The sequence below is a fragment of the Physeter macrocephalus genome, chromosome 16 (genome assembly GCF_002837175.3).
Source record: "Physeter macrocephalus isolate SW-GA chromosome 16, ASM283717v5, whole genome shotgun sequence".
In the NCBI taxonomy this organism is placed as follows: Eukaryota; Metazoa; Chordata; class Mammalia; order Artiodactyla; family Physeteridae; genus Physeter; species Physeter macrocephalus.
In genome coordinates, this window is record NC_041229.1 from 17,757,102 (window position 1) to 17,782,831 (window position 25,730).

Here is a 25,730-nt window from a genome sequence, read left to right on the forward strand (position 1 = left end):
GGGGGTTGGGGTGGTGGTGTGATGAATTGGGCAATTGGTATTGACATGTATACACTGATGTGTATAAAATGGATGACTAATAAGAAAAAAATAAATAAATACATTTTGTGAGGATGGCCAAAAAAAAAGAAACAATGTGGTATTCATACAAAAATGTCATATAGATCAATGGAACAGAATAGAGAGCCCAGAAATAAACCCACACACCTGTGGTCAATTAATCTTCGACAAAGAGGCTAGAATACACAATGGAAAAAAGACAGTCTCTTCAACAGCTAGTGTTGGGAAAGCTGGACAGCCACATGTAAATCAATGAAGTTAGAACACTTCCTCGCACCATAAACAAAAGTAAACTCAAAATGGCTTAAAGACTTAAATATAAGACATGATGCCATAAAACTCCTAGATGAGAACATAGGCAAAACATTCTTTGACATAAACCATAGCAATGTTTTCTTAGGTCAGTCTCTCAAGGCAATAGAAATAAAAGCAAAAATAAACAAATGGGACCTAAGCAAACATATAATGTTTTGCACAGCAAAGAAAACCATCAGCAAAATGAAAAGACAACCTACAGAATGGGAGAAAATATTTGCAAATGATGCAAGTGACCAGGGCTTAATTTCTAAAATACACAAATGCTCATACAACTCAATAACAAAATACAAATGACATAATCAAAAATGGGGAGAACACCTAAATAGACATTTCTCCAAAGAAGACATACAGATGACCAACAGGCACATGAAAAGATGCTCAACATCACTAATTATTAGAGAAATGCAAATCAAAACCACAATTAGATATCACCTCACACCTATCAGAATGGCTATCGTCAAAAAATCTACAAATAACAAATGCTGCAGAGGGTGTGGAGAAAAGGGAACCCTCCTACACTATTGGTGGGAATGTAAATTGGTATAGCCACTATGGGAAACAGTATGGAGGTTCCTTAAAAAACTAAATATAGAGCTACCATATGATCCAGCAACTCCACTCCTGGGAATATATCTGGAGAAAACTATAATTAGAAAAGACACATGCACTTCACTGTTCACAGCAGCACTATTTACAATAGGCAAGACATGGAAACAACCCAAGTACCCATCAACAGATGACTGGATTAAGAAGAGGTGGTATATGTATATACAATGGAATATTACTCAGCCATAAAAAAAGAATGAAATATTGCCATTTGCAGCAACATGGATGGACCTAGAGAATATCATACTTAGTGAAGTCAGAAAAAGACAAATTTATTTGATCTCACTTGTATGTGGTATCTAAAAAATAATACAAATGAACCTATACACAGAACAGAAACAGACTCACAGACATAGAAAACAAATTTATGGTTACCAAAAGGGAAAAAGAGGCAGGGGGAGGTATAAATTTAGGAGTATGGGATTAACAGATACAGACTACTGTACATCAAACAGATATGCAACAAAGACTTACTGTATACCACAGGAAACAAAATTTGATACATTGTAATAACCTATACTGGAAAATAATGGTAAATATGTAGGTAGATAGATATAACCTAATCACTTTGCTGTATACCTGAAACTAACACAATATTGTAAATCAACTATACTTCAATTAAAAAAATAAATACATAGAATTTTTAAATTATTTGAGAGAAAATTAACAAATTTATAACATTAGGCTCTATTACTTTTAAAAATTTTAAAGCTTTTCGTTCAAGGTCTTTTAAAAATGTTCTTCAAAAGTTTTCAAAATGCCTCCAACGAGTTCGGAGATTATCTTCTATTGTATTTTCTGGTGATTATTACTGGTATAGATAAATGCTATTTTTACAAGTTTATTTTGTATCCAGCTCCTTGCTGACTCTGTTAATGCTAACAATTTGCTAACTCTGGTGGGGGTTTTTTGGTGGACAATAACAACATCTGCAAAAAATAAAATTAAAAAAGAAAAGAAAAATGAAAAATAAGACAGTTTGCTTCTTCCCTTACAATTCTCATACACTTGTTTGTTTGTTTGTTTTGTTTTCTTTTGTTTTATTGTTCAGGACTTCTAAAGTGGATAACATTTTTGTCTTATTCCTGACCTTGAAAGGAACTTGGGTTCTGTTAATCTTTACTTTTAATTATATCTCATTATCTTGTTTCTTGTCCCTTTTGATTTACTCTATTGCTTTGTACCAACCACATGGGTCTTATTGATTTTATTGCTGGGGTGCAGTGGACCTATTTTTTTTGTTTAAGCTTTATGTGTGTTCTAAAGTACAAAAGGCTTGACAACCACCAGTTTATAACCACTGTTCTCACAATCACCTGACTTGATTGCATGTGAGGCTTTTGAAAAACATAAACTCTCGGGCAAGGCATTTAGTGATTATGATTCAGCTGATCTGGGCTGCAGCTTGAGAATCCATATTTTTAGAAAAGTTTGCAGGCACCTCTGACTATCAATAAGATTTGGAAATTACTGAATTTGAGAACCTATAAAAACATGATCTAGTGCTAAAAGGATAAAAAGGAACCTCTAAGGTTCTAACGATTTTTCAGTAAGAAGTTAATAGATGTTTAGGTGGTTTGGGGGAAAATGTGGAGGTGGCCGGCCATCCTGAAAGAGGAAATTGTATTAATAAAGAGTGAGAGCTGAAGGAAAGGAAGGTCAGTTCCAGAAAATAAAAACAGTTACTCATTAAAATGTATCAATAGAATGCAGAAAAGGAGTGGCAGGAACAAGAGAGTTAAAAAAGAGGCCATAAAAAAAAAAAAAAAGAGGCCATAGCATAAAGCCATATTAAAATTAGACTTTACCCCCAGGGTAATGAGAGGCCATTGAAGGGGTTTAAGCAGGGAGGGACGTGAAGAGAGTTTTGCTTGAGAAGGACTGATTAGCAACAATGGAGAAAATTAATTGGAGAGAAAGCAGGACTGAAGCTTTGACCCTTGGGATGACTTCTACCATTCAGGAAATAAACAATGGTGACTTGAACTAGAATACAGTTGGGGAAGAAAAGACTATTAGACAAGGGTAAAAGAAATACATAAGTAGAACTAACAGAAGGTAACGATGACTGGTGATAAGATGTATAAGAAAAGGAAGAGTAAATGCACTGGAAACAATTTATTACTCATAAGTATTCTCTGAGCTCTATATTTTGGATTCAATATATTTATCTACAACTGTTCAGGCATTCTCAAAAACATTGAGGTTAAAGATAAATGTGTAGTATACATTTTATTCAAAACTGTCAGAGTTTAAATAAAATTGAAGATAATATGTAGATAAATATTCAAACACAGAATAAGTAAAAATTATTTAGACAGGTTCATTTCATAGTATGTCACATTCCTTGCCCCTTCAATTTTGGTTCACTCTAACTTACCCATTTCCCTCTGCCACTGGGACACCTCCACAAAGTTCCCATACCCTAAAACATCACCGAGCCTGTTAAAGTCACCAACAGAGACTGAGCTGAGAATAAAGGGGATCATGGAGAAACTAGACCAGCTGACCCCACCCAGACCCTTCACCCACGTGAGCTCCACCACCAGCGCCACACACAGCAAAGCCACCCTCCTCAGCCCTCAAGACACATACTGCAGGGGGGATCAGCTAGACGTCCTGCTGGAGGTGAGGGACCACTTGGGACTCAGGAAGGAATACGGCGGGGATTTCCTGAGGGCCAGGATGTCCTCCCCAGCCCTGAAGGCAGGCGCTTCGGGAAAGGTGACAGACTTCAACAATGGCACCTACCTTGTCAGCTTCACCCTGTTCTGGGAGGGCCGGGTGTCTCTATCTCTCCTGCTCATCCTCCCCAGTGAAGGAAGGCGTGCCGGCTCTCTGGAGGGCAAGGAACCAAGGCTATGACAGGGTGATCTTCACAGGCCAGTTTGCCAGTGGCACCTCCCATGTCAATACTGATTGCGCCCTGGTTTTAAATTCAAGTGCTGAACTGTGTGAGAACCTGGATACTCGTGTCCAAGAATTCTACTTTCTGACCTCAACACATACTCTGTGAGGCCCTGACTGACAGGACCACCAGGAATGGAGAAATTTCTTATCTTACTGTCAAGGAAGAAGCCTTTTTTCACAGCTAAGTATACTTTTGGATACCCTGAGAGGTGCCCACAGGCAGAGCTACATTGCCTACCTCAATTAATATTGAGCATGACCCTCTCAGATGCCTCTTTAAGGTCTGATCAGGTATGCGGCATCTTCCTGAGCCCCCTGTTCATGACTTCCACCACCAAGGTTGGCATTCTCACTCAGATGTTCAATAAAAGAGGGCTGCCCAAGGTGAACTATATTGTATATGCCTGTCCTTCTCCATGATGACCGGTATTCTCAGATTCAGTCATATCCTTTACTGTAAACCTAGGTTTTACAAAATATGTTCAATGGAAAAGTATTCTGCTGTGTTAGTTAATAGATGTTACACCAGAAAAGGATTCCTTGATAAGTATATGATAACATCCATGCTCCTTCATCCCCCATATCATATTCTGTAGATTCTACCTCTTAAGTATCTTTTGCATTTACCCATTTCTCTCCACGATTAGTGCTCTTGCCTGAGTTCAGATCATCATCATCTCATCTAGATCACTTGTCACAGATCCCTTTCTGCCTAGCCTACCCTCTCTAATCCATTGTCCACACTGCGGCCTGAGTCATCTTTCCAACAATCCAACTCCTTCCTACTGGGCATCTCCAGTTGATCTCAAGATCAGGTATTCTCAGATATTCTCAGATATCAGGTTGGAGGAGTCCTTCATACTCCCTGAGTTGTGATCTAGTGATTCTTGGAAGCCTCCAGTTGAACAGGCCTCCATAAACTGGAGTGTAATCATGTTTCTCATATCAATCATGGCAGTGTCAATGCCAAGATTTTCTCCCATTCCTCACAAACGTACTCACTTCCTCGTCTGCCAGCTCTACCATAAGCTGCAAAACACTTCATGAGTCACTTTGGGAATTTACAAAGGATAACTTATATGCCACCACAAATCCCAGAACCTGTGGGCCAATCCCTGAGACAACCTATCTCTTCCAGACTCTGGCTACTTTGCTAACTTTCTGTAAGTCTCAGGGACTCAGTCCATTTCCTTTTCCCTTTCCATTCTTTTTTTTTCCCCTAGGGATCCATTTTTTTTCCTGGGAATTCACTTTCCCTAAGCTTGGCCACAGAGTGGAATGCTAGGTTCTCAGCAACCCCTTTCTTAGCAGTTTTCTAAGTCAAGCTTACAGTCTTTTCCCCTTAAGCTTCCAAAAAATATGCTAAGAGGAAGTAACGTATGGATAGCAAACATGGAAAAATAACATGCATTTCAGATCTTCCATAGTTATCCAAGTGTTGGCTCCTGATCAATAGTCTTTGATTCCCTTCTGAAACAAGTAAAAGCACAGTTGGGTTTCTGTTCTTTCCCTTTGATCTCTGATGGTACCCCTCACCAAATCTCCTCCTACCCACTAAGTGTCCTTATGCCTAAGTCCCAGTAAGGATGAAAATGCGTTGATCCCTTCCTTTCTCTGGATTGAACCTGAAGAGACATCCATAGCAGCGAATCAGGTACCACTTATATCTGTTATACTACCTGGCACCTGGGTCCCCATTCCCCCGTGTCCCCTTTCTGCCTGCTACCGCTTACCTACACATGTACACAGGATTGGAACAAAGAGTGAATCAAAGGGAGGGTAAGAGCTTTGAAGTAGGAGAGTCAGATAGTCAGTCTTTCATCAACCGGAGGAAAGAAACGCAGTGTATATTTATTCATGCATCAGACTAAACATGACTTTCTGCCAGCCACTTTGTGAGGTATTAGAGACACAGCAGTGGACCAGGCAAATGCATTCACAGCAGTGGACCAGGCAAATGCATTACCTTCCTTCATAAAGCTTACAACCCTCAGAAAGCAAGTTTCTAGGAAAAATGGAAGGTAAACATAGCAGAAAACACATATAAAGAGGGAAGCAAGAGCCCTGTGAGAAGAGGTCTTCATGCCAGGCTAAGAAGCCTGAACTCCTTAGGTAAGTGATGGGGATTTTAAATAAACAACTTTAAAATAACGGAGTTTAAGCAGTAATGCATTTGCAATTAGAAAGGATGCTCTGGCAGTTGTGTTGAAGAATTTAGATGGGAAAAAATTGAGACGGCCTGGCTAGAGGCTGACAGTAATCTAAGAAAAATATTGTATGAACTTGAATAAGTGATGTGCAAGTCGAGAGAGAGGAGGACTTTCAGATTAGATAAATACTTTGAAACTAAAATTCCAGGACACACTGATTGCATGTGACAGAAGAGCAGAGCTTCCCTGGACTTCAAGGTGCTCCCAGAAAGGTAAATAGTTCTCCTAATGCGTATACAATGGATATACAATAAAAAATCCTAATTCATATACAATGCCCAATAGATACAATATTTACAACAACCATAATAGCTTGCAGTTGTAGCAAATTTTAAATTATCCTTCACTCACAAGCTTCTATTACTTGTGTCAACAGACAGCAGGGTAATTTGTTGTCTTATTTTTTTGAAGGTCCAGTATAGGAGTTGAAATGATGAAACATCGTAACCACATTGATGTCTCCTGATATAACAGTAAGTTTGCTTTGTCCTGTGGTAGGTGGTGCTTGGCATGGATCTTCTAAGAGACACTCTGACGCAGAGGAAACTTTATCAGAATCATCCCTAGCAATCATGATTTTCTGGGAACACCATTCCTAGCAGGGGTCTGTGGTGTCAATCACCTTGGATTTTAAAGAGAGAAATCAATTCAAGGAAATTATTTCAAACTCTTTTTATAACAGATTTCATCTCAATTTATCCCAAAGGGGAAAGTATTCATATCCTACATCCATATTTAAACCCAGGAATGCATCTTCTAGAGTCAGTGATTCTGTCTGGGGGACATTCTGTACAAATCTCTGATGGATACCCACAGCTTCAGAGTAGGAACATTTTGGTTTAGTTAGCCGAATTCTCTGTGGGCATACCTTCCTAACCTTTAGTGGATGCACTTAGCAGTTTTATATGGAGTTTTCCATTTCATTAAATGTGTTTTAGTGTTAAACACAAAGCCATGTTACTTATGAAAGAACAATGTTTATACTTAGCTTTAAAATAACTTTCTTTAAAGCCTGAGAGTTTACCAATAACAATCATTTTGAGATGTACCTCAACTGATTTATTGCCTAATATTTATTCATTTATTCAGCAAATGTTTATTGAGATTCTAACAGATATGAGGCATTATGGGCAAATGGAGAAAAATAAATGTTCAGCAAGGCTGCAATCTGAAAGACATTTAACCTACCAATTCTATGAAGGAAGTAAAAAGGCAGAAGGGCTTATGATAAGGTGGTATTTGACTTAGCCCCAAAGGATATCTGTAGACAGGGAATGAGGTGAAAGAGAAAACTCATAAAGATCATGAGCAAGGTTGCCAGGTTTAGCAAATAATAATACAAAGTATCAGTTCAATTGCAGTAATTCCTAATTTCTTATGCATATGACATGAGATAAAGGGAAAATATTGCACGAGAAATACTGACACTAAAAAATTATTGCTTGTTAAAAATAATTCAAATTCAATTCAGTATTCTGTATTTTTTTTTAATGATAACTCTACTCAGGAGCAAAATTATCATGCACTTTGTTCAACAGCCCGAAGGAGTGAGAGCATTTGGTGGAATGTAGTGAAGCATGAGGCTAAAAAAAGGAGGAAACTAAATCATGGAAGGCTCTCAAGTACAAAGCTGAGGATTTTAGTGTTTATTCAGTACGTGTTTTTCTTGTTTTTTTTATGGTACGCGGGCCTCTCATTGTTGTGGCCTCTCCCGTTGCGGAGCACAGGCTCCGGACGCGCAGGCCCAGCGGCCATGGCTCACGGGCCCAGCAGCTCCGCGGCACGTGGGATCTTCCCGGACTAGGGCACGATCCCGTGTCTCATGCATAGGCAGGCGGACTCTCAACCACTGCGCCACCAGGGAAGCCCTCTGCATTATTTTCTTATTGTTGCTGTAACAAAGTATCTTGAACAACAAAAATGTATCATCTTGCAACAACAAAAATGTATCATCTTGCAGTTCTGTAGTTCAGTAGTTCAACATCAGTCTCACTGGGCTAAAATTAAGGTGTAGCAGGGCTGCATTCCTTTCTGGAGGCTCTAGAGCACAGTCAGTTTCCTTGTCACTTCAGGCTTCTGGAGGCTGCCCACATTCCTCGCAGCCCCCTTCCTCCTTTTTTCATTTTTCTGCCTCCTTCTTCCACTTTTGAGAACTAAGGCAATTCAGATTGGTCCCACCCAGATAATCCAGGATAATCTCCCATCTCAAAACCCATACCCTTAATCATATCTGGAAAGTCCCACTTGCCATGGAAGATAACATATTCACAGGTCTCAGGGATTATAAAGTAGATATTTTTGGAGGGCCATTAGTCTGCCTGCCACAATCTCTAAACTAATCAATAAATACAACGGAATCTTAAAACTATTACTAACATACCCTTAAAAATATTCAAGCCTATTCTAAAATTATCAAGTAAAATAAACATGTAAGACTGATCGTAAGAGAATTTGCCATATATTTGAAATAGTCCTGCAGAGCGCTTAGTTTGACACTTGGCAAAAATGAATACCCTGACACGTTAATATTATACAAGATATGGTTTATAATAATAAACTCAAAGGCTATCTTTCTCACCAAAGTATGCCAGTGCATTCTTAGGATGGGTATAGCAATGTTAAGTTTCTAGGGTTATGATATTCAGCCATCCAGGATGTGATGCTGTCAAACATCATAGAAGGTCAAACATGTCACATGGAAATTCTAACACAGGAATTTCATAGGATTATGAAAACTCTCTTTAGCAGGCCAAAATCACCAGGACTTAACCACTCCTCCAGGTCATCGTGGAATAGCTAATCCAGAATTTTTCCAGTTCTGCAATCAGCACCATTTTGCCATTTGTCCAAAGGTTACACACACAGAACAACCAAGTTGATGACTATTATGTGGACATTGACATCCAGAGACCACAAGGCCTACATGAGGCTAAGCATGGAAAGTGAAGCGGGTGGTCTCCCAATATCCATTCCCCTCTCCCTCTTTAGTAATTGAACACCATAATTTTAGCTGGGTCCATTGTCACAAACTAAAGGCCACAGCCTTCTTTCAGTTAGTTAAGGCCATGACTAGATTTTTGCCAGGATTGTGAGTGGAAGTGATAAGGGAAACTTCTAGGTCATGCCTTTAAAAGTAGAACAACTAGCCCTCGCCTTCCTACTGGCTGAACTGTAGATATAATGGTAAGAGATGAAAGAGCCATGTTAGACCGTGACATTGAAGTCATAGGTTAAGAATAGCACCTTAATTGTGGTGACGGCATCATGGCTTTATGCATATGTTCAAACTCATCAAACTATACACATTAAGTATATGTGTTTTTTTGTACACCAATTAAATCTCAGTAAAGCTATTAAAAGGAATAATAAAATTAAGAGTCTCACACCAGCCCCCCTGAAAAAAGAACAGCAGAACAAGCAGACAGAAGGAACTGGAATCCCTGACACCATGAAACGTCATATTAGCCCTGGCTTGCTCACTCTATGACTGTTATGTGAGGGATAAATACGTTTGTATTTTTAAGTCATTATTATGTTCTTCCTATCTAATACAGAATATGATATTAGTACAGAAGTGCTGATGTAAAAAAACCAAAATACGATGCATTGGTCTAGTGGTAGGAGAGTGACACAGCAAGTGACGAGGAAGCATGACAGGTGAGGAATCTGATGGTCTCTGTTACCCCATAGCAAAATTCTTGGTGCACTGCTACCTGAGATACATTGGAAGACAGACCATGTGCCAAGAGAGCTTGTAATTCTAATGGAACTCGCTGGAAAAATCTTAGAATATTGGTTTGTGTTGCCTGCTGCATGTCACTTTTAGCAAAATCCTATTTAAAAATACGAATTCAATTAGATATTTTAAGCTTTTTTGAAGTTTTTAAAATGTGGATATGTTATTTTTAAGCTATATTTAAATTTTTAAAAAATATTCCTATGCAAAAAGTGTTCATAGAAAAAATAAGATTACTACTTCATTAATTGAACAAGGGTAAGTGATTTTATACAAGGACAACAACTGTCAGACCAGTGATATTCAGGTTAGAGACCAAGGCCTAAGTCAGCACAGCATCAGCAAAGATGGCAAAGAAATGATAGAACTTCAAGGTTCAGTTAATACAATTAAGATAAATGGATGTTTAAAAGGAAAACTCATTTACCTCCTGGGAGACTCTACCTTGCGGTAGTGGATGCACTACCTACTCAAAGTTGTAAAAAGTATGTAACTATTTTATATTCTTTTAGAAATTCAGGCTGGTTTAAAAATACTTTTAATTAGGTCTCTATTCTCTCATTTTTGCTGTTTTATTTTCAACTTCACTTATCTTTCTGAATTTGAGCCTTTTAATTTAGAATATATTGCATTCCCTCTTTCAGAAGAAATGTTGTTCCTGTTTATAAATTCCAATGAAAACTTTACATTTTGATGGACACTTCACACATATGAACAGGTACTCTACCCTAGAGAGTAGGGAAGATCCAGTCAGAAATAATCTTGATGGGTGAGCATTTGAAATGGTAGGATATTCTTTTTAAAAATATTAATCATGTCCTTCTAGTTAAAAGGTTTATTTATTTTTTTATCAGCGCTAAAATTTTTTATCTTCATGGAACTAGAATTTTTAAGAAACAATTCCCTCTGGATACAGAAAGACACGTTCAGAGTCAATGGGAAAAATATAGCTACCCTTTTATCACTTTCCTATTCTGTGATAGATGAGGATTATATCCCAGGAAACTGACCAGATATCAGCCATCATCATCAAAGAAACACAGCCATCACCACACTTGGCTAGCACTTCAGACCCTTCCGCGTTGACATTTTCATTCGCAGGGCCATCAGTGTCGGAAAGGCTATTGAATGAGTACTCCTAAGAAGCCCGGCCACTAAAATGATCCTTAAAACAGAAAACATCAGGGAGATACATGTAGACACAGAGAGGTTTGGAGACATCCATGGTTAACATTCAATATCTTACCAGGAAGGACATTTTCAAAAATTTCAACGTAGGTGTCATTGATACCTAGGATATCACCATTGCATATGGCACCAATAGTATCCACACACCTGAAAATATGATTGGAAATCAGATTAACATGTACTTAAACTACATTTGTTAAAACAATATACAAAATCCCTAGGGACCAGTCGGCAAATAATCCTATTTGTCTTGTCAGAGAAGTTGTACTTATTTTAGGGACAAAGAAAATCAAATTTAAAAGATTCCATCTGGGCAGGGAGGACACTTAAGAACAAAGACAACCAATATAGGCTGCAAAGCCAAAAAAATAGACATGAAGAATGATTAGGCCATGCCCAGAGCTTGTCTACATGTGAATGTTTTTATTCTGTAAGTAAATTTGGGTCATGATTTCTCTTACTTGTGGATGAAAGCATCCTATTTGATACTTTAGTAAGGTAAAAGAGAATAAAAGTGATCATCATGATGGTCTAAAACAGGGGTTATCTAACTTTTTCTGTAAAGGGCTAGAGAGTAAATGTTTTAGGCTTTGCAGGCCATTACCTCTGTCACAATTGCTCAACTCTGCCATTGTAGAATGAAAGCATGAAAGCATGAATGTAGCCAAGACAACATGTAAACGAATGAGTATGGCTGTGTTCCAATAAAACGTCATTTATGGATATTGAATTTTGAATTTCATATAGTTTAATTCTTCTTTTGATTTTTGCCCAACTTTTTAAAAATGCAAAAACCATTTTTAGATGATGGGTCCCCCCAAAAAAGTGGTAAAACGTATTTGATCTCTAGGCCATAGTTTGCCAGCACCTAGTTTAAAACAAAAATCTTGATAGACTTGAACATAAATTCTTTGGAGGTTGAGGGGAAAACTAGTAACAAACTAGGAAGAGAAGAAAGCTCCCATTACTTAAAAGTTATCTACCAGAAAACTACAATAAACATCACTTAGTGAATGAAACATAACAAATGTTTCTTATTAATGTCAGGAAGAAAACAAGAATGCCTGTCACAGTTTCTATTCAACAGTGTCCTGGCTGTATGTGTCAGAAAGAAGTAACTGTTCTGGTTATTTGATCACTCACTTTAAGAAACATTCTCTTTAAAAAAAAAATTCTCATTTTAAAAACATTCTCTTTAAAAAAAGAGCTAAATATAAAAATTTAGAAGGTGACCTAATACAAGCTCAACATACAAAAATTAATAATTTCCCTCATAGTAGCAATAGATGATTAGACAATATAATTAAAATCCCATAGTATCTTATGTTGTATTATATTTAATTTTAGAAATTTTGGACTTTTGACCTATTGTAAATGCATGTTTTAAAATCGTCACTATTGTAAAACATAACAATATATTTAGGAGTGTACACAAAACTTAAAAGTACAACTCAGTGAACTATCAAAAACACTGAGTAACCCAAAAGTTAGGAATAAATACAACAATGTGTAAGATACACACACACACACACACCCCACTCTCCAGCCACAAATAGAAAGACTAAACAGACCTATAAATGCAACACAATTCCAATCAAAATCTGAACAGGGTGTGTGTGTGTGTGTGTGTGTGTGTGTGTGTGTGTGTGTGTGTGTATCTGTGGGCACATGCATAATTTGACAATATGATTCTAAAATTTCTAAGGAAGTTCAAAGGGCCAAAAATATCAAGATACTTCTAGGGCTTCCCTGGTGGCGCAGTGGTTGCGCGTCCGCCTGCCGATTCAGGGAAACCGGGTTCGCGCCCCGGTCTGGGAGGATCCCGCATGCCGCGGAGAGGCTGGGCCCGTGAGCCATGGCCGGTGGGCCTGCGCGTCGGGAGCCTGTGCTCCGCAACGGGAGAGGCCACAGCAGAGGGAGGCCCGCATACCACAAAAAAAAAAAAAAGATACTTATAAAAAAAGAAGGTTACAGAACTTACTTTTCCAGATATCAATACTTATTTTAAAGCTATTTATAGAATTATGACAGTGTGGTACTGGTGCAAAGAGAAACATGACAAATGAAACAGAATACAGAGAACAGAACTCTTGGCTCCTGACAAATAGACCATTTCAGAGCAGTGAGGGAAGCAGTGAGTGACTCTTTTCAATAAATAGTTCTGGGAAAACAGGGTACCCATATGGGAAAAATTAAATTGGACCCCTACAGTCCTTGGGATTTCATAGACATAAATGCGAAAAGCAAAGCAATAAAGTTTCTCAAAGAATACATCTCACACTCTCTGTAGTAAAGAGCCATGTTTTTGGACATCCCTGGTGGTGCAGTGGTTAAGAATCCGCCTGCCAATGCAGGGGACACGGGTTCGATCCCTGGTCCAGGAATATTCTACATGCCGCAGAGCAACTAAGCCCGTGCACCACAACTACTGAGCCTGTGCTCTAGAGCCCACAAGCCACAACTACTGGAGCCCACGCGCCTAGAGCTGGTGCTCTGCACAAAAAGTCACCGGGATGAGAAGCCCGTGCACCGTAACGAAGATTAGCCCCAGCTCACCACAACTAGAGAAAGCCCATGCACACAGCAACTAAGACCCAATGCAGCCATAATTAATTAATTAATTAATTAATTAATTTTTAAAAAGAGCCATGTTTTTAAAACTATCCAAAATCTCAGATGGCCTGACTCACCACATGAGTACAACCACACCAGAACTATCAGCAAAATGAGTCTTCTTGCACGCCATGTAATATCACATCACCATACAAGTTTCTGAATGCATACTCTCAATCTCTGTACTTATCTCATCATGGACCAGTGAAAAAACAGTTCAGAATTAGCACAGGTCCTCAGAGCATAGTTTGATCAGCACAGTAATAAATAGTTCCTGGACTGTTGAAGATAATACAAGAAAATACCTTCATGACTTCCAGGTAGAATGTTTTCTTAGACTGAATTCCAAAGACACTAATCAGAAGGGGAAATACTCGTAAGTTTTAGTACATTAAAATGAGGAACAGCTTATCAAAAGATACCATTAAGAGAGCAAAAAAATAAACCAAAAACTGTGAAAAGACATTTGTAATACATAGAATAAAGTACTTTCTCTTTTCTCTGTGTCCAGATAACTTAAAACCCCAGATTGATAAGTCAGACTATGTAAAAATAAAAACATTTTACATGTCCCCCCAAAACCATAAGCAAAGTCAAAAGATGAATTACAAATAGAGAAAAAACACTTGCAACTTACATCCTTGACAGTAAACTATTATGCCTATTATATAAAAAGCTCTTAAAATTGAAAAGAAAAAGGTCCAGATAGAAAAATTAGAAAAAGATAAGAGTAGGCAATTTAGTTGAAGAAATGAAAATGGCCCTTAAACACAGAACAAGAAATATATATCTAAACTACACTGAGATACCATTTCTCTTCTATCAAGATGACAAAAATTCCAAAGTTTGAAAACATATGATATTGATGAGACTGGAGAAACAGTCATTCTCAGACATCACTGATGGGGAACTCAAAACGGTACAGCCCCGGTGGAGAGAAATTTGGCAATATTTGGAAAAAGTACATATGTATTTACCTTTTGACCCAGCATTCTCAAAGACACTAACAAAACTATGAAACAACTATACACAGATTATTCATTGGAGCACTGTTTGTGATATCAAAAAATTGGAAAACAAACAAAATGTGCATCTATAGGGGACCAAACAGATTATGATACATCTTCTCAAGATAACACAATGCCGCCATAAAAAGGAATAGGGAGAGCTCTACAAACTAATGTTGTTAGTCTCAGGATACACTGTAAATGAGGAAAGTTGCAGTACATAGTGTGCAACCTCTTAGGTAATTAAAAGGGAAGGATAGACACAGCTGTATTTGCTTATAACTGCAATAACAACAACAGAATCACTGGATAAAAAATAAAAAGTTAATCCATAAAGGCATGCAGAATTCAGAGTAGAAGGGACACGTATAGAAGCAAGACTCTCTTATACTTTGTCACATAGTTTTGGTTTTGGAACCATATATATGATTTATGTATTAAAAACATTAAACCAAAAAGAAAAAAATTCCTAAAAATGAAAAAATAAATAAATAAATAAACCTAGCTGTAAGTCAAGTTGGTGATACAAAACTATGTTTTTCTGTGTTTCAGAGACTTAAGAGCACAGCATTTTGACTGTACTTCCATGGTTGAATATATTCTAAGGATACATAGAGCTAGAAAAAAATCCCAAGTTTCACACAACAGTCTTTTTATTAGCACTAATACTGATATTGTTATTTTGTAACTGTTTTTTACATTTTATTGCATAAGGCAAATTTTTATGTTAGTGATATCAGGAAATGAAGTTTTTAGTGAAAAAGAAAAACGCAAGTAAAAAATTAAAGACGTTAAAACAAACTTCAAAAATTGAATTGGAAACATCTGTACAAATTCATGATTCTTTTTATTTTCAAATATACATATTTCCTAGCTCTATCCAGTGAAAAGGCCCAGAAGCAAAAATAACCCATTAGCAATAATCACTCCTAGCACCTAGGCTGTGGTCTCTAAGAACCCTTCCTCACTAAAAGGAACCAGGGATCCTTGGAGAAAAGGCTGATTCCAGGACTGGACCAGGAAAGATATATAATAGTCTAGATGTCTTAGTATATCAGAAAAAAGTTATCAAAAACATAGTCATGTCACAGGACACAGGAGCTAACACGAAATGGTCTCCTCTCTGGCCATAGATGGAACAATATCAGCATCAAAAAGAATAATGACTGCAGTTGATTGAAATACACAGAACATATAAAACCCACACGTTCATAATGATATTTTTAAAAGAGACATGCAAAACAGAAACAAAACCCCTCACAAGTCATTAGTGGAGGTAACTAGGGTACTAAATCCTTACTCTGAAAATAGGCAATTAAAGGGAAATATATGAACATTTATCCTCTTTCTTGTTAAACTGTATTTCATGGAAACCAATAGCCTTAATAGTGAGGAAATGTTCTTCTTTGCAGAAGAATTATAGCTAATGAAAGTGGAAGGAATAATGGATTAGAAAATCACTGTTTAAAAACTTTTAATTAGATAAATAATTAAGACAGAGATTATCAATGAATGAAAACATAGTAAAAAGGTTGATTGTGACTTTTACTACAGATGTAATAGGCTGTCACATCTGAATTCACTGATCAAGCTTAGCTTTACTAATGACTAGACAACTTCATGATTTGACAGAATGGAAAGTACACATCGCCACTTATAAAGTATTCTTGCAATACTTTTTCCCCTACATAATCTCGTCCAATGACTCCCAAAGAGCCACGTGGAATATTTCAATGAAGAAAACCCCTATCTTTAAAGAAGATGCTGCCAGCTGCCAACTTCAGATGAAGACAGAAAAACCTTGACAAAAAGGAATGCTTTTTTACTGCATATAAAGGTGACTTGTTTTTGTGAATGTGGCTTTCTGTCTGTGTTTTTGAAGATCTTACAGGTGTATTTTCAAATTAAAAATATTATTAGGGCTTCCCTGGTGGCGCAGTGGTTGAGAGTCCGCCTGCCAATGCAGGCGACACGGGTTCGTGCCCTGGTCGGGGAGGATCCCACATGCCGCGGAGCAGCTGGGCCCGTGAGCCATGGCCGCTGAGCCTGCGCGTCCGGAGCCTGTGCTCCGCAACGGGAGAGGCCACAACAGTAAGAGGCCCGTGTACCGCAAAAAAAAAATTAATAATAAATAAATAAATAAATAAATAAATATATATATATATATATATATATATATATAATTATTGGCTCTTTGGCTATCTAGGTATGTTTCACAGCCTAAAAGTATAAAAAACATGGAGCCAGGGCCCCACTGTTGTAGGGCTGAACGTGCTGAGCTAGTCCCAGGCTTTCTGTACTCTGGGCAGATTATGGAGAAGCAGTGCTAATGTTGGGGAGAACAGTCATTCTTGCCACTGCTCCTGGTCTCAAAGCCTCAATCATGTTGGTTGCAGTGCTTGGTAAGCGAAGGGGTGTCAATGAGAAGATGAACACCAAATAGACTAAGAGCCACATTTAACCCAAAGGTTTACAGCTGGAGTGTAGGAACACATGGGTTCCATCACTGCATACTAGCAGAGCCCATCTGGCCTCACAGGACATCCAAGGCTTTAAGGTACCTATACACTTAGTGAAACTCATCCCCAGTATTCTTAAGGGTCACTCCCTAATCCACATTCCATGCCTTCTCCTGGCATTTGTGTGGCTATGACAAAGAAGAGGACCAGCAGAGACAAAGCTGCAGTAGAGCCACCAGGGGTGCAGATGGGACCTCTGTCAGGGCGTGGCATTCAAAGGTCCCTAGCTGGCCCTGAATGCTGCTTTGGTGCCAATTCCTTTCCTGCCCAAGACAACCTTCTCCCCCATTTCCCACTCCTCAACCCCCGGTTTATGTGTTCTACAACCCTCCAGAGCCGAGAAGGCCCCCTCCACAGAAATGCCAGCCGTGACCCCAGTGCCTCCTTGGAACCGTTTTATTCGCCCCTAGTCTATTAAACAGGGCCAGGCACATAGTAGCATCCAATCCATATTTGCCAAATGAATGGTGCTGCATCCCTATACACCCAGCACATGTCCTAGAACAGAACCTACCTAGTAGTCTACATAGAAAAGGGACATAGCACATTTAAAAAACTAATCAAGTTAAAAAATCTTCTGCAAGGCTAGAGGAGGCAGAAATAAGATAAAGCAGAGTAAGCACCATAATCATCTATGAAGAAGGGGGTGATGGGCCAAAATTCTGTTTACAATGAGATTAATTGTTGACACTTCTGTACATCTGTTTTCTGGGTGAGGGAAGAGGGGTGTGGAGCTGATATTATAATGCAGAATGTACAAGAGAGAAATAATCTAAGAATGAGGAAGCCTCGGTCTCCAAAAATTTACATGCAGCCACTAATCACCTTGTCTTTGATTTCCCTCCTTTTGATTATGCTAATGACACATACTGAGAACCTAAAAGATCCCCATCAAGAAGATATTGAGGGACTTCCCTGGTGGCGCAGTGGTTAAGAATCCGCCTGCCAATGCAGGGGACACGGGTTTGAGCCCTGGTCTGGGAAGATCCCACGTGCCACGGAGCAACTAAGCCCGTGTGCCACAACAGCCTGCACGCTAGAGCCGGTGAGCCACAACTACTGAGCCCGTGCACCACAACTACTGAAGCCCGCACGCCTAGAACCTGTGCTCTGCAACAAGAGAAGCCACCACAATGAAAAGCCCATGCACCACAATGAAGAGTAGCCCCCACTCGATGCAAATAGAGAAAGCTCATGCACAGCAACAAAGACCCAATGCAGCCAAAAGTAAATTAATTAATTAAATTTTTTTTAAAAAAATGAGATATTGAAGCAACTGTAGGAAGAATGAGGTTCTGCTCTGAGAATCATTCATTAAATGAACGCTCGTTTACTCAACAAGTATTACATGGCGGCCTCGGGGTGTGGACACAATGTTAAACAAGAGAGAATACCAGTCAGTATCAAACTATTGCAATACTGTGTGATACCTGCTATGAAAGGATGCTAGGGGAAACAGAGTCACGCCCCAGCATTGAGTCCAGAGAATGCTTCCGGAGGAAGTAATATCTGAAATAATACCAGAAAAATGAGTAGAATTCAGGGATGCAAAAGAAGGGGTACAAAGGAAGCAACCTAGAGGGAAAGCATTCTGGAAGGAACAGCATGTACAAAAGGGCTCATCTTCCATGTACCTTAGTATGCAGGCCCTCCCTTGTCTGCTTTGTTTTCAAATAAGATGATTCATAAAACATTGCTAGCACCTATATTAGGGCTAAATGTATAGATCATTTTTACAACTGAAGGATTCCACAAAGATTTTTTTTTTTTTAAAGGTTCAGTTTCTCCACTTACTCAATAAAACCTCTCTCAGAATTCAGCCTATCCCAGGTCAGACCAAGAACATGGCATTAAATGCCTGGTGATATACTGAGGGTGGGAAAGTTTTTTTAATTGGGAAAGATTTAATATTCCCTCAGTTAACGCATAATTTTGTAACTTGAGAGACTAAAGTAAATGAGATGGATAGAGTTAAACTTACTTTGCCTTAACTTGTGTCCCCAACTAAATTTTATATTACTCTTGAGTAGAGATCTTCCTTAGAATGCCCCTTACTATGCCTGGTAAAGACAGATTCTAAAATGTCTGTTGAACAAATGGATAAATTGTCCAGTACATTTTAAAGAAATATCACAGTTTCTGAAATGCCTAAGAGTTTTTAAAATTTTTTAGTCTCCTCCCCTTGTGACCCAGATCAGTCTTAGGAGATGAGGGGAACTATGGAATGGAACAGTCTCCTTCTAAACTATACATGCAAAACAGACTCCAGAGCTCCCTGAGCTGCCCTATAGGACAGGTTCTGGTTGATGTGACCAAATCTAGGAGTACCATGCTACTCAGCCTCTGCACCATGCCCTAGGGTCGCAGTCACATAAACGAACAACACCTGCCCCACCACCATCACCACCACCACCACTACACACACACACACACACACACACACACACACACACTTGGAGGTGGGGCTGCAGAACGGTCAGATCACAAGCTTGAGAGTCAGATTGCCTGGACTTGTATCTTGACTCCAGCAGTTATTCCTCTTATGGCCATAGGCAAATTACTTAACATCTTCCTGCTTCATTTCCTAATCTATGAAATAAATATAAGATAGGACCTACCTCATAGAGTTGATTGTTTCCTCATATTCGCAAAATAATTATGTAGCTGGTTCAGTCTTCATCGCCTCCCAAAAAATTCTTCCATTGCCCAGAAAGAATTTAGATCCCACATCCAAATCAATTCAAACCTGGCCACACCTTGAACCTTGTTATCACCCAACTGATATCTCACACTTTTTAACCACAGACACTTAACCTTCTACATTTCTTATACAAGGCATATCTTGTTTTATTGAACTTTGCTTTATTGCACTTTGCAGAGATTGCATTTTTTTTAAGTTTGTTTTTTTTTAATGTGGACCAATTTTAAAGTCTTTATTGAATTTGTTACAATATTGTTTCTGTTTTATGTTTTGGCTTTTTGGCCCCAAGCCATGTGGGATCTTAATTCGCTGACCAGGGATTGAACCCACCCACACCCCCTGCATTTGAAGGCAAAGTCTCAACCACTGGGCCACCAGGGAAGTCCAGATATTGCATTTTTTACAAATTGAAGGTTTGTGGCAACTCTAAGTTGAGCAAGTCTATTGGTGCCATTTTTCCCACAGCATTTGCTCACTTTGTATCTCTGGGTCACATCTTGGTCATTCCTGCAATATTTAAAACTTTTTCATTATTATTTTTATTGGTTATGGCAATATATGACCAGTGATCTTTATGTTACTCTTATAATTGTTTGGGGGCACCACAAACTGCACCCATATAAGACAATGAACTTAATTGATAAGTGTTGTGTATGTTCCAACTGGTCCACCCACCAGCTATTCCCCTCTCTTCCTCTCCTCAGGCCTCTCTATTCTGAGACACAACAATATTGAAATTAGGCCAATTAATAACACCCCCCTGATCAGTCAGCAGCCATCAACATCAGGGCAAGACCCCCTACCAGCCAAAAGATGACAACTCACTGAAGGCAAGATGATGGTTAGCATTTTTTAGCAATAAAGTATTTTTTAATTAAGGTATGGACATTGTTTTTTTAGACATAATGCTATGGCACACTTAAGAGATTACAGTATAGTGGAAACATAACTTTCATATGGAGTGGAAAAAAAAATTCACGTGATTCACTTTAAGGTGGATATTCGCTTTGTTGCAATCTGGAATTAAATCCGTAATACCTCCAAGGTATGCCTGTACTCTCACTCTCATTACACCTCCCAGAAACCTTGAATTCACTCACTAATCCAGTAAACAAAAATGTATTGAAGCCTTTTATGTCCCAGGCACTGTTTCCTTGATTCTTTCATTTTCTTTCAACTCATAAGACCCCGCCTGGCCCCAATTTTCCTTTTCTTCCCAGCATAGGTTCTGTAGCTAATAACTTGAACTGTTTTCTCCCCTAAATCCTCAAATTCATTGAACACATGTTTTTCTGAAGTCTCAGTTTCCTAGAAGGAAAGCATATTTTAATTCTTAATTTGTCCCTTGTACAGTTGCGTTTTTCTGAAGGTTAAAGAAACAATAAGCAGGGCTTCCCTAGTGGCGCAGTGGTTGAGAGTCCGCCTGCCGATGCAGGGGACATGGGTTCATGCTTAGGGCTTCCCCGGTGGCGCAGTGGTTGGGAGTCCGCCTGCCGGGGTGGGGGGCGGGGGCGTCACGGGTTCGTGCCCCGGTCTGGGAAGATCCTACATGCCGCGGAGCGGCTGGGCCCGAGAGCCATGGCCGCTGAGCCTGCGTGCCCGGACCCTGTGCTCCGCAACGGGAGAGGCCCCAACAGGGAGAGGCCCGCGTACCGCAAAAAAAAAAAAAAAAAAAAAAAAAAAGATGGCAGCATATTCCTAAGCAATTCATGGGTCAAAGAGAATACCAAACCTGCAACTACAGAAACAGTCTAGAAAGTCTAGAAATAGACCTACAAGATACATTCAACTGATTTTCTTTCTTTTTTTAAAAAAATTTATTTTATTTATTTTTGGCTGCATTGGGTCTTCGTTGCTGCTCACAGGCTTTCCCTAGTTGCAGTGAGTGGGGGCTTCTCTTCGTTGCAGTGCACGGGCTTCTCACTGAGGTGGCTTCTCTTGTTGCGGAGCTCAGGCTCTAGGTGCGTGGGCTTCAGTAGTTTTGGCTCATGGGCTCAGTAGTTATGGCTCACGGGCTCTAGACCTCAGGCTCAGTAGTTGTGGCTCACGGGCTTAGTCGCTCCGCGGCATGTGGGATCTTCCCAGACCAGGGCTCGAACCCATGTCCCTTTCATTGGCAGGCGTATTCTTAACCACTGCACCACCAGGGAAGCTGTCAACTGATTTTCAACAAAGGCACCAAGATAATTCAATAGGAAGTGGATAGTTTTTTCTACAAATGGTGTTGGAACAACCAAAGAGCTACTGGGTAAAAAATAATGAATCCTGACCTCTACACTTCATCCCAAAAGTTAATTGGCAATGAATGATAGGATCAAAAAAAGCTAAAACTGTAAAGCTTCTACATGAAAATATAGAATACATTTGCAATATTCAGGTAGGTAAAAATTTCTTAAATGAAACACAAAAAACAATAACCGTAAAAGAAAAAAATTACAAGAAGGGAATTCATTAAAATTAAAACCTCCTATTCTTCAGAAGACACTGCAAAGAAAAGATAAACCACAGACTAGAAGAAAATATTTAGAATCATAAATCTGACAAAAAACTTATATCCAGAACATATTAATATAAAGAATTCCTACAACTCAAATAACAAAAAGACAACCCAATTAAAAAATAGTCAAAAGGCTTGAACACTTAACAAAAAAAGCTATTTAAATGGCCAAGAAGAAGCACACAAAAAGATGCCTAATATCATTAGACAACAGAGAAATACAAATTAAAACCACAATGAGATTCTATTTTATACCCCCAAAAATGACTAAAATGAAAGACTGACAATACCAATTGTTAGTAAGGATGTGAACAACTGGAGTCTCATGCATTTCCGGGTGGAGTCTGTAATGGTACGACTCCTGGATAAAGATTGGCACTTTCTTTAAAATTAAGCGTACATCCACCCCTTGGCCCAGCAATGCCATTAAGTATTTACCCAAAAGAAATGAAAACATATCCACAAAAAGACTTTTACAGGAATGTCCCGGCAGCTTTATTCATTATAGCCCAACATTGGAAACACCCCAAAAGTCCATCCAGAGGACATAGGATAAACTGTGGTACAGTCATACGATACAATTTTTAAAACTCAGTAATTTCAAAACTCAGCAGTTTAAAAATTATGTGCCGCTGATACAAGCAACAATATGGATTAACTTAAAAATCATTACGCTGAGGGAAAGAACTCAGACACAGAGAGCACTACTGTATGATTTCATTCATATGAAGTTCAAGAATCAACAAAATGACTCTGGTGATAGAAATCCAAACAGTGGTTGCCCGGTGGGGGACTGATTGGAAGGGGGCAAAAGGAAAGCTCAAGGGAGGGGTTCTGCATCTTGCTTGGTGTGTTGGTTACACAGACTTGTCAAAACTCAACAAACTGTACAATTAAGAAATGCATTTCACTGTACATAAATTTTACTTCAATAAAAAGCTTATCAAATTGTACTATTCAAATATGTGCATTTCAATGTTTGTAAATTATACTCAATTTTTACAAAAGTTAAAAAAAATTGCAGCTATAGAACATTACACCTATAAAAGCAACATCTACAAATCAAAATTGATATGATGAGGACAACTACATTCAGAAGAAATCTCACAGCCCTAAATATATTTATTTTTAAAAACAGAAAATGAAAATAAATTTGAAAAAATGTCAAAAAAGAAGAGAAACCTGAGAGATAAGGAGAAATAAATTAATAATGATGTAAAAGTAGAAATTATTAGAAAACAAAAATAGATATGATAAATAAATCTGAGAAATAATTTCTTTGAAAATATCAATAAAATAGACAAAGCTTACAGGTTTAGACAACAGAAAGTATATTCAAATCATTAAAAATGAGAATCAGGCTTTATTCACAGATATACAAGTACCCTGTAATGCTATAAGAAATTTAAATGCACCACTCTAAGCTAAAAATTCCAAAAATAAGGATGAAACACACAATTTTCTAAAAAACACATAACCTTCCAGAAATGATTTGAGAAAGTAGTCCATCTGGATACCAACAACCGTGGAAGAAATGGAAATTTTTGCCTAGGGAATAACTCCAACTGCTGTACCATGTCTAGACAATTTTACTAGTGAGTTCTAGCAGAGCTTCAAGGAAAGATAATTCACATATCACTTAAAGTGTTCCAGAGTACAAATGGTGTACAGAAAAAGATGGCACACTGCCCAATTCATTTTCCCAAACCAGCAATACTCTAATCCCCAAGTCCAACAAATAGAGCACAAAAAAGTAAATCACAAACTAATCTCCCTATATAACATGCTAATACAGTAGCATGTAAAATATACCAGTCAGTTAATTAGTCACTTCAGTACCTCAGAAGATTAAAAAATAGTTCTTTTAATAAATGCAAAGATTAAAAAATAAATGAAATATTAAAATAAGTACAAAAGCTTCCTGACAATAGAGGAAAACCTCCTTAATCAATTAGAGAATAGCTATTGTATAGAGATAGCCAATATTAGAGTTAATGATGAAATACTAGAGCCCATTCCCATTAAATTTAGCAACAAGAGCAGTGTGCTGGTTATTATTTAGCACTTTCCTGGAAGTACTAGCTAATGCAATAAAGGACAGAAGAATTATTTTAATTGGTAAATTTTAGAAACGTGGGACAAATTAGTCTCTGTTTTCAGATCATGCTCCTTTAAATGGAAAACCTAAGTAAATCAAATGAAAATTCACTAGTAGAAGTCATTAAGGTAATTAGTTTTAAAATATACAAAAGTTGAGAGACCTTCAAGATAGCGGAGGAGTAAGACATGGAGATCATCTTCCTCCCCACAAATACATCAGAAATACATCTACATGTGGAACAACTCCTACAGAACACCTACTGAACGCTGGCAGAAAACCTCAGACTTCCCAAAAGGCAGGAAACTCTCCACGTACCTGGCCGAGTGGCTGACAGGGTCTCGGTGCTCCGGCCAGGAGTCAGGCCTGAGCCTTCAAGGTGGGAGAGCAGAGTACAGGACACTGGTCCATGAGAGACCTCCCGGCCCCATGTAATATCAAACAGCAAAAGCTCTCCCAGAGATCTCCATCTCAATGCTAAGACCCAGCTCTATTCAACAACCAGCAAGCTACAGTGCTGGACACCCTAAGCCAAACAACTAGCAAGACAGGAACACAACCCCACCCATTAGCAGAGAGGCTACCAAAAATCATAATAAGGTCACAAACACCCCAAAACACACCACTGGACACAATTCTGCCAACTAGAAAGACAAGATCCAGCCTAATCCACCAAACACAGGCACTAGTCCCCTCCACCAGGGAGCCTACACACCGCACTGAACCAACCTTAGCCACTAGGGGCAGATACCAAAAACAACGGGAACTAAGACCCTGCAGCCTGCCAAAAGGAGACCCCAAACACAGTAAGTTAAGCAAAACGAGAAGACAGAGAAACACTACCACAGAGCAGAATAAAGAAAAAAGAATGAAAAGAATTGAGGACAGTCACAGAGAGCTCTGGGACAATATTAAATGCACCAACATTCGAATTATAGGGGTCCCAGAAGAAGAAGAGAAAAAGAAAGAGACTGAGAAAATATTTGATGAGATTACAGTTGAAAACATCCCTAATATGGGAAAGGAAGTATTCGATCAAGTCCAGGAAGCACAGAGAGTCCCATACAGGATAAATCCAAGGAGAAACACGCCAAGACACATATTAATCAAACTGTCAAAAATTAAATTCAAAGAAAAAATATTAAAAGCAGCAAGGGAAAAGCAAAAAATAACATACAAGGGAATCCCCATAAGGTTATCAGCTGATCTTTCAGCAGAAACTCTGCAAGCCAGAAGGGAGTGGCAGGACATATTTAAAGTGATGAAA

The 25,730-nt window shown here is 38.6% G+C and overlaps 1 protein-coding gene across 1 annotated transcript in view; it reads left to right on the forward strand.

The window, feature by feature from the left end:
• LOC102993758 (NXPE family member 1) overlaps nt 1–25,730 on the forward strand; it is a 68,950-nt gene that overhangs the window by 25,320 nt on the left and 17,900 nt on the right. Inside the window, 4 exon segments of the mRNA XM_028501504.2 lie at nt 3,319–3,801; nt 3,803–3,978; nt 3,980–4,073; nt 6,514–6,577. Of these exon segments, the coding sequence (XP_028357305.1) occupies nt 3,319–3,801; nt 3,803–3,978; nt 3,980–4,073; nt 6,514–6,570 (810 nt within the window). The 3' untranslated portion in view covers nt 6,571–6,577.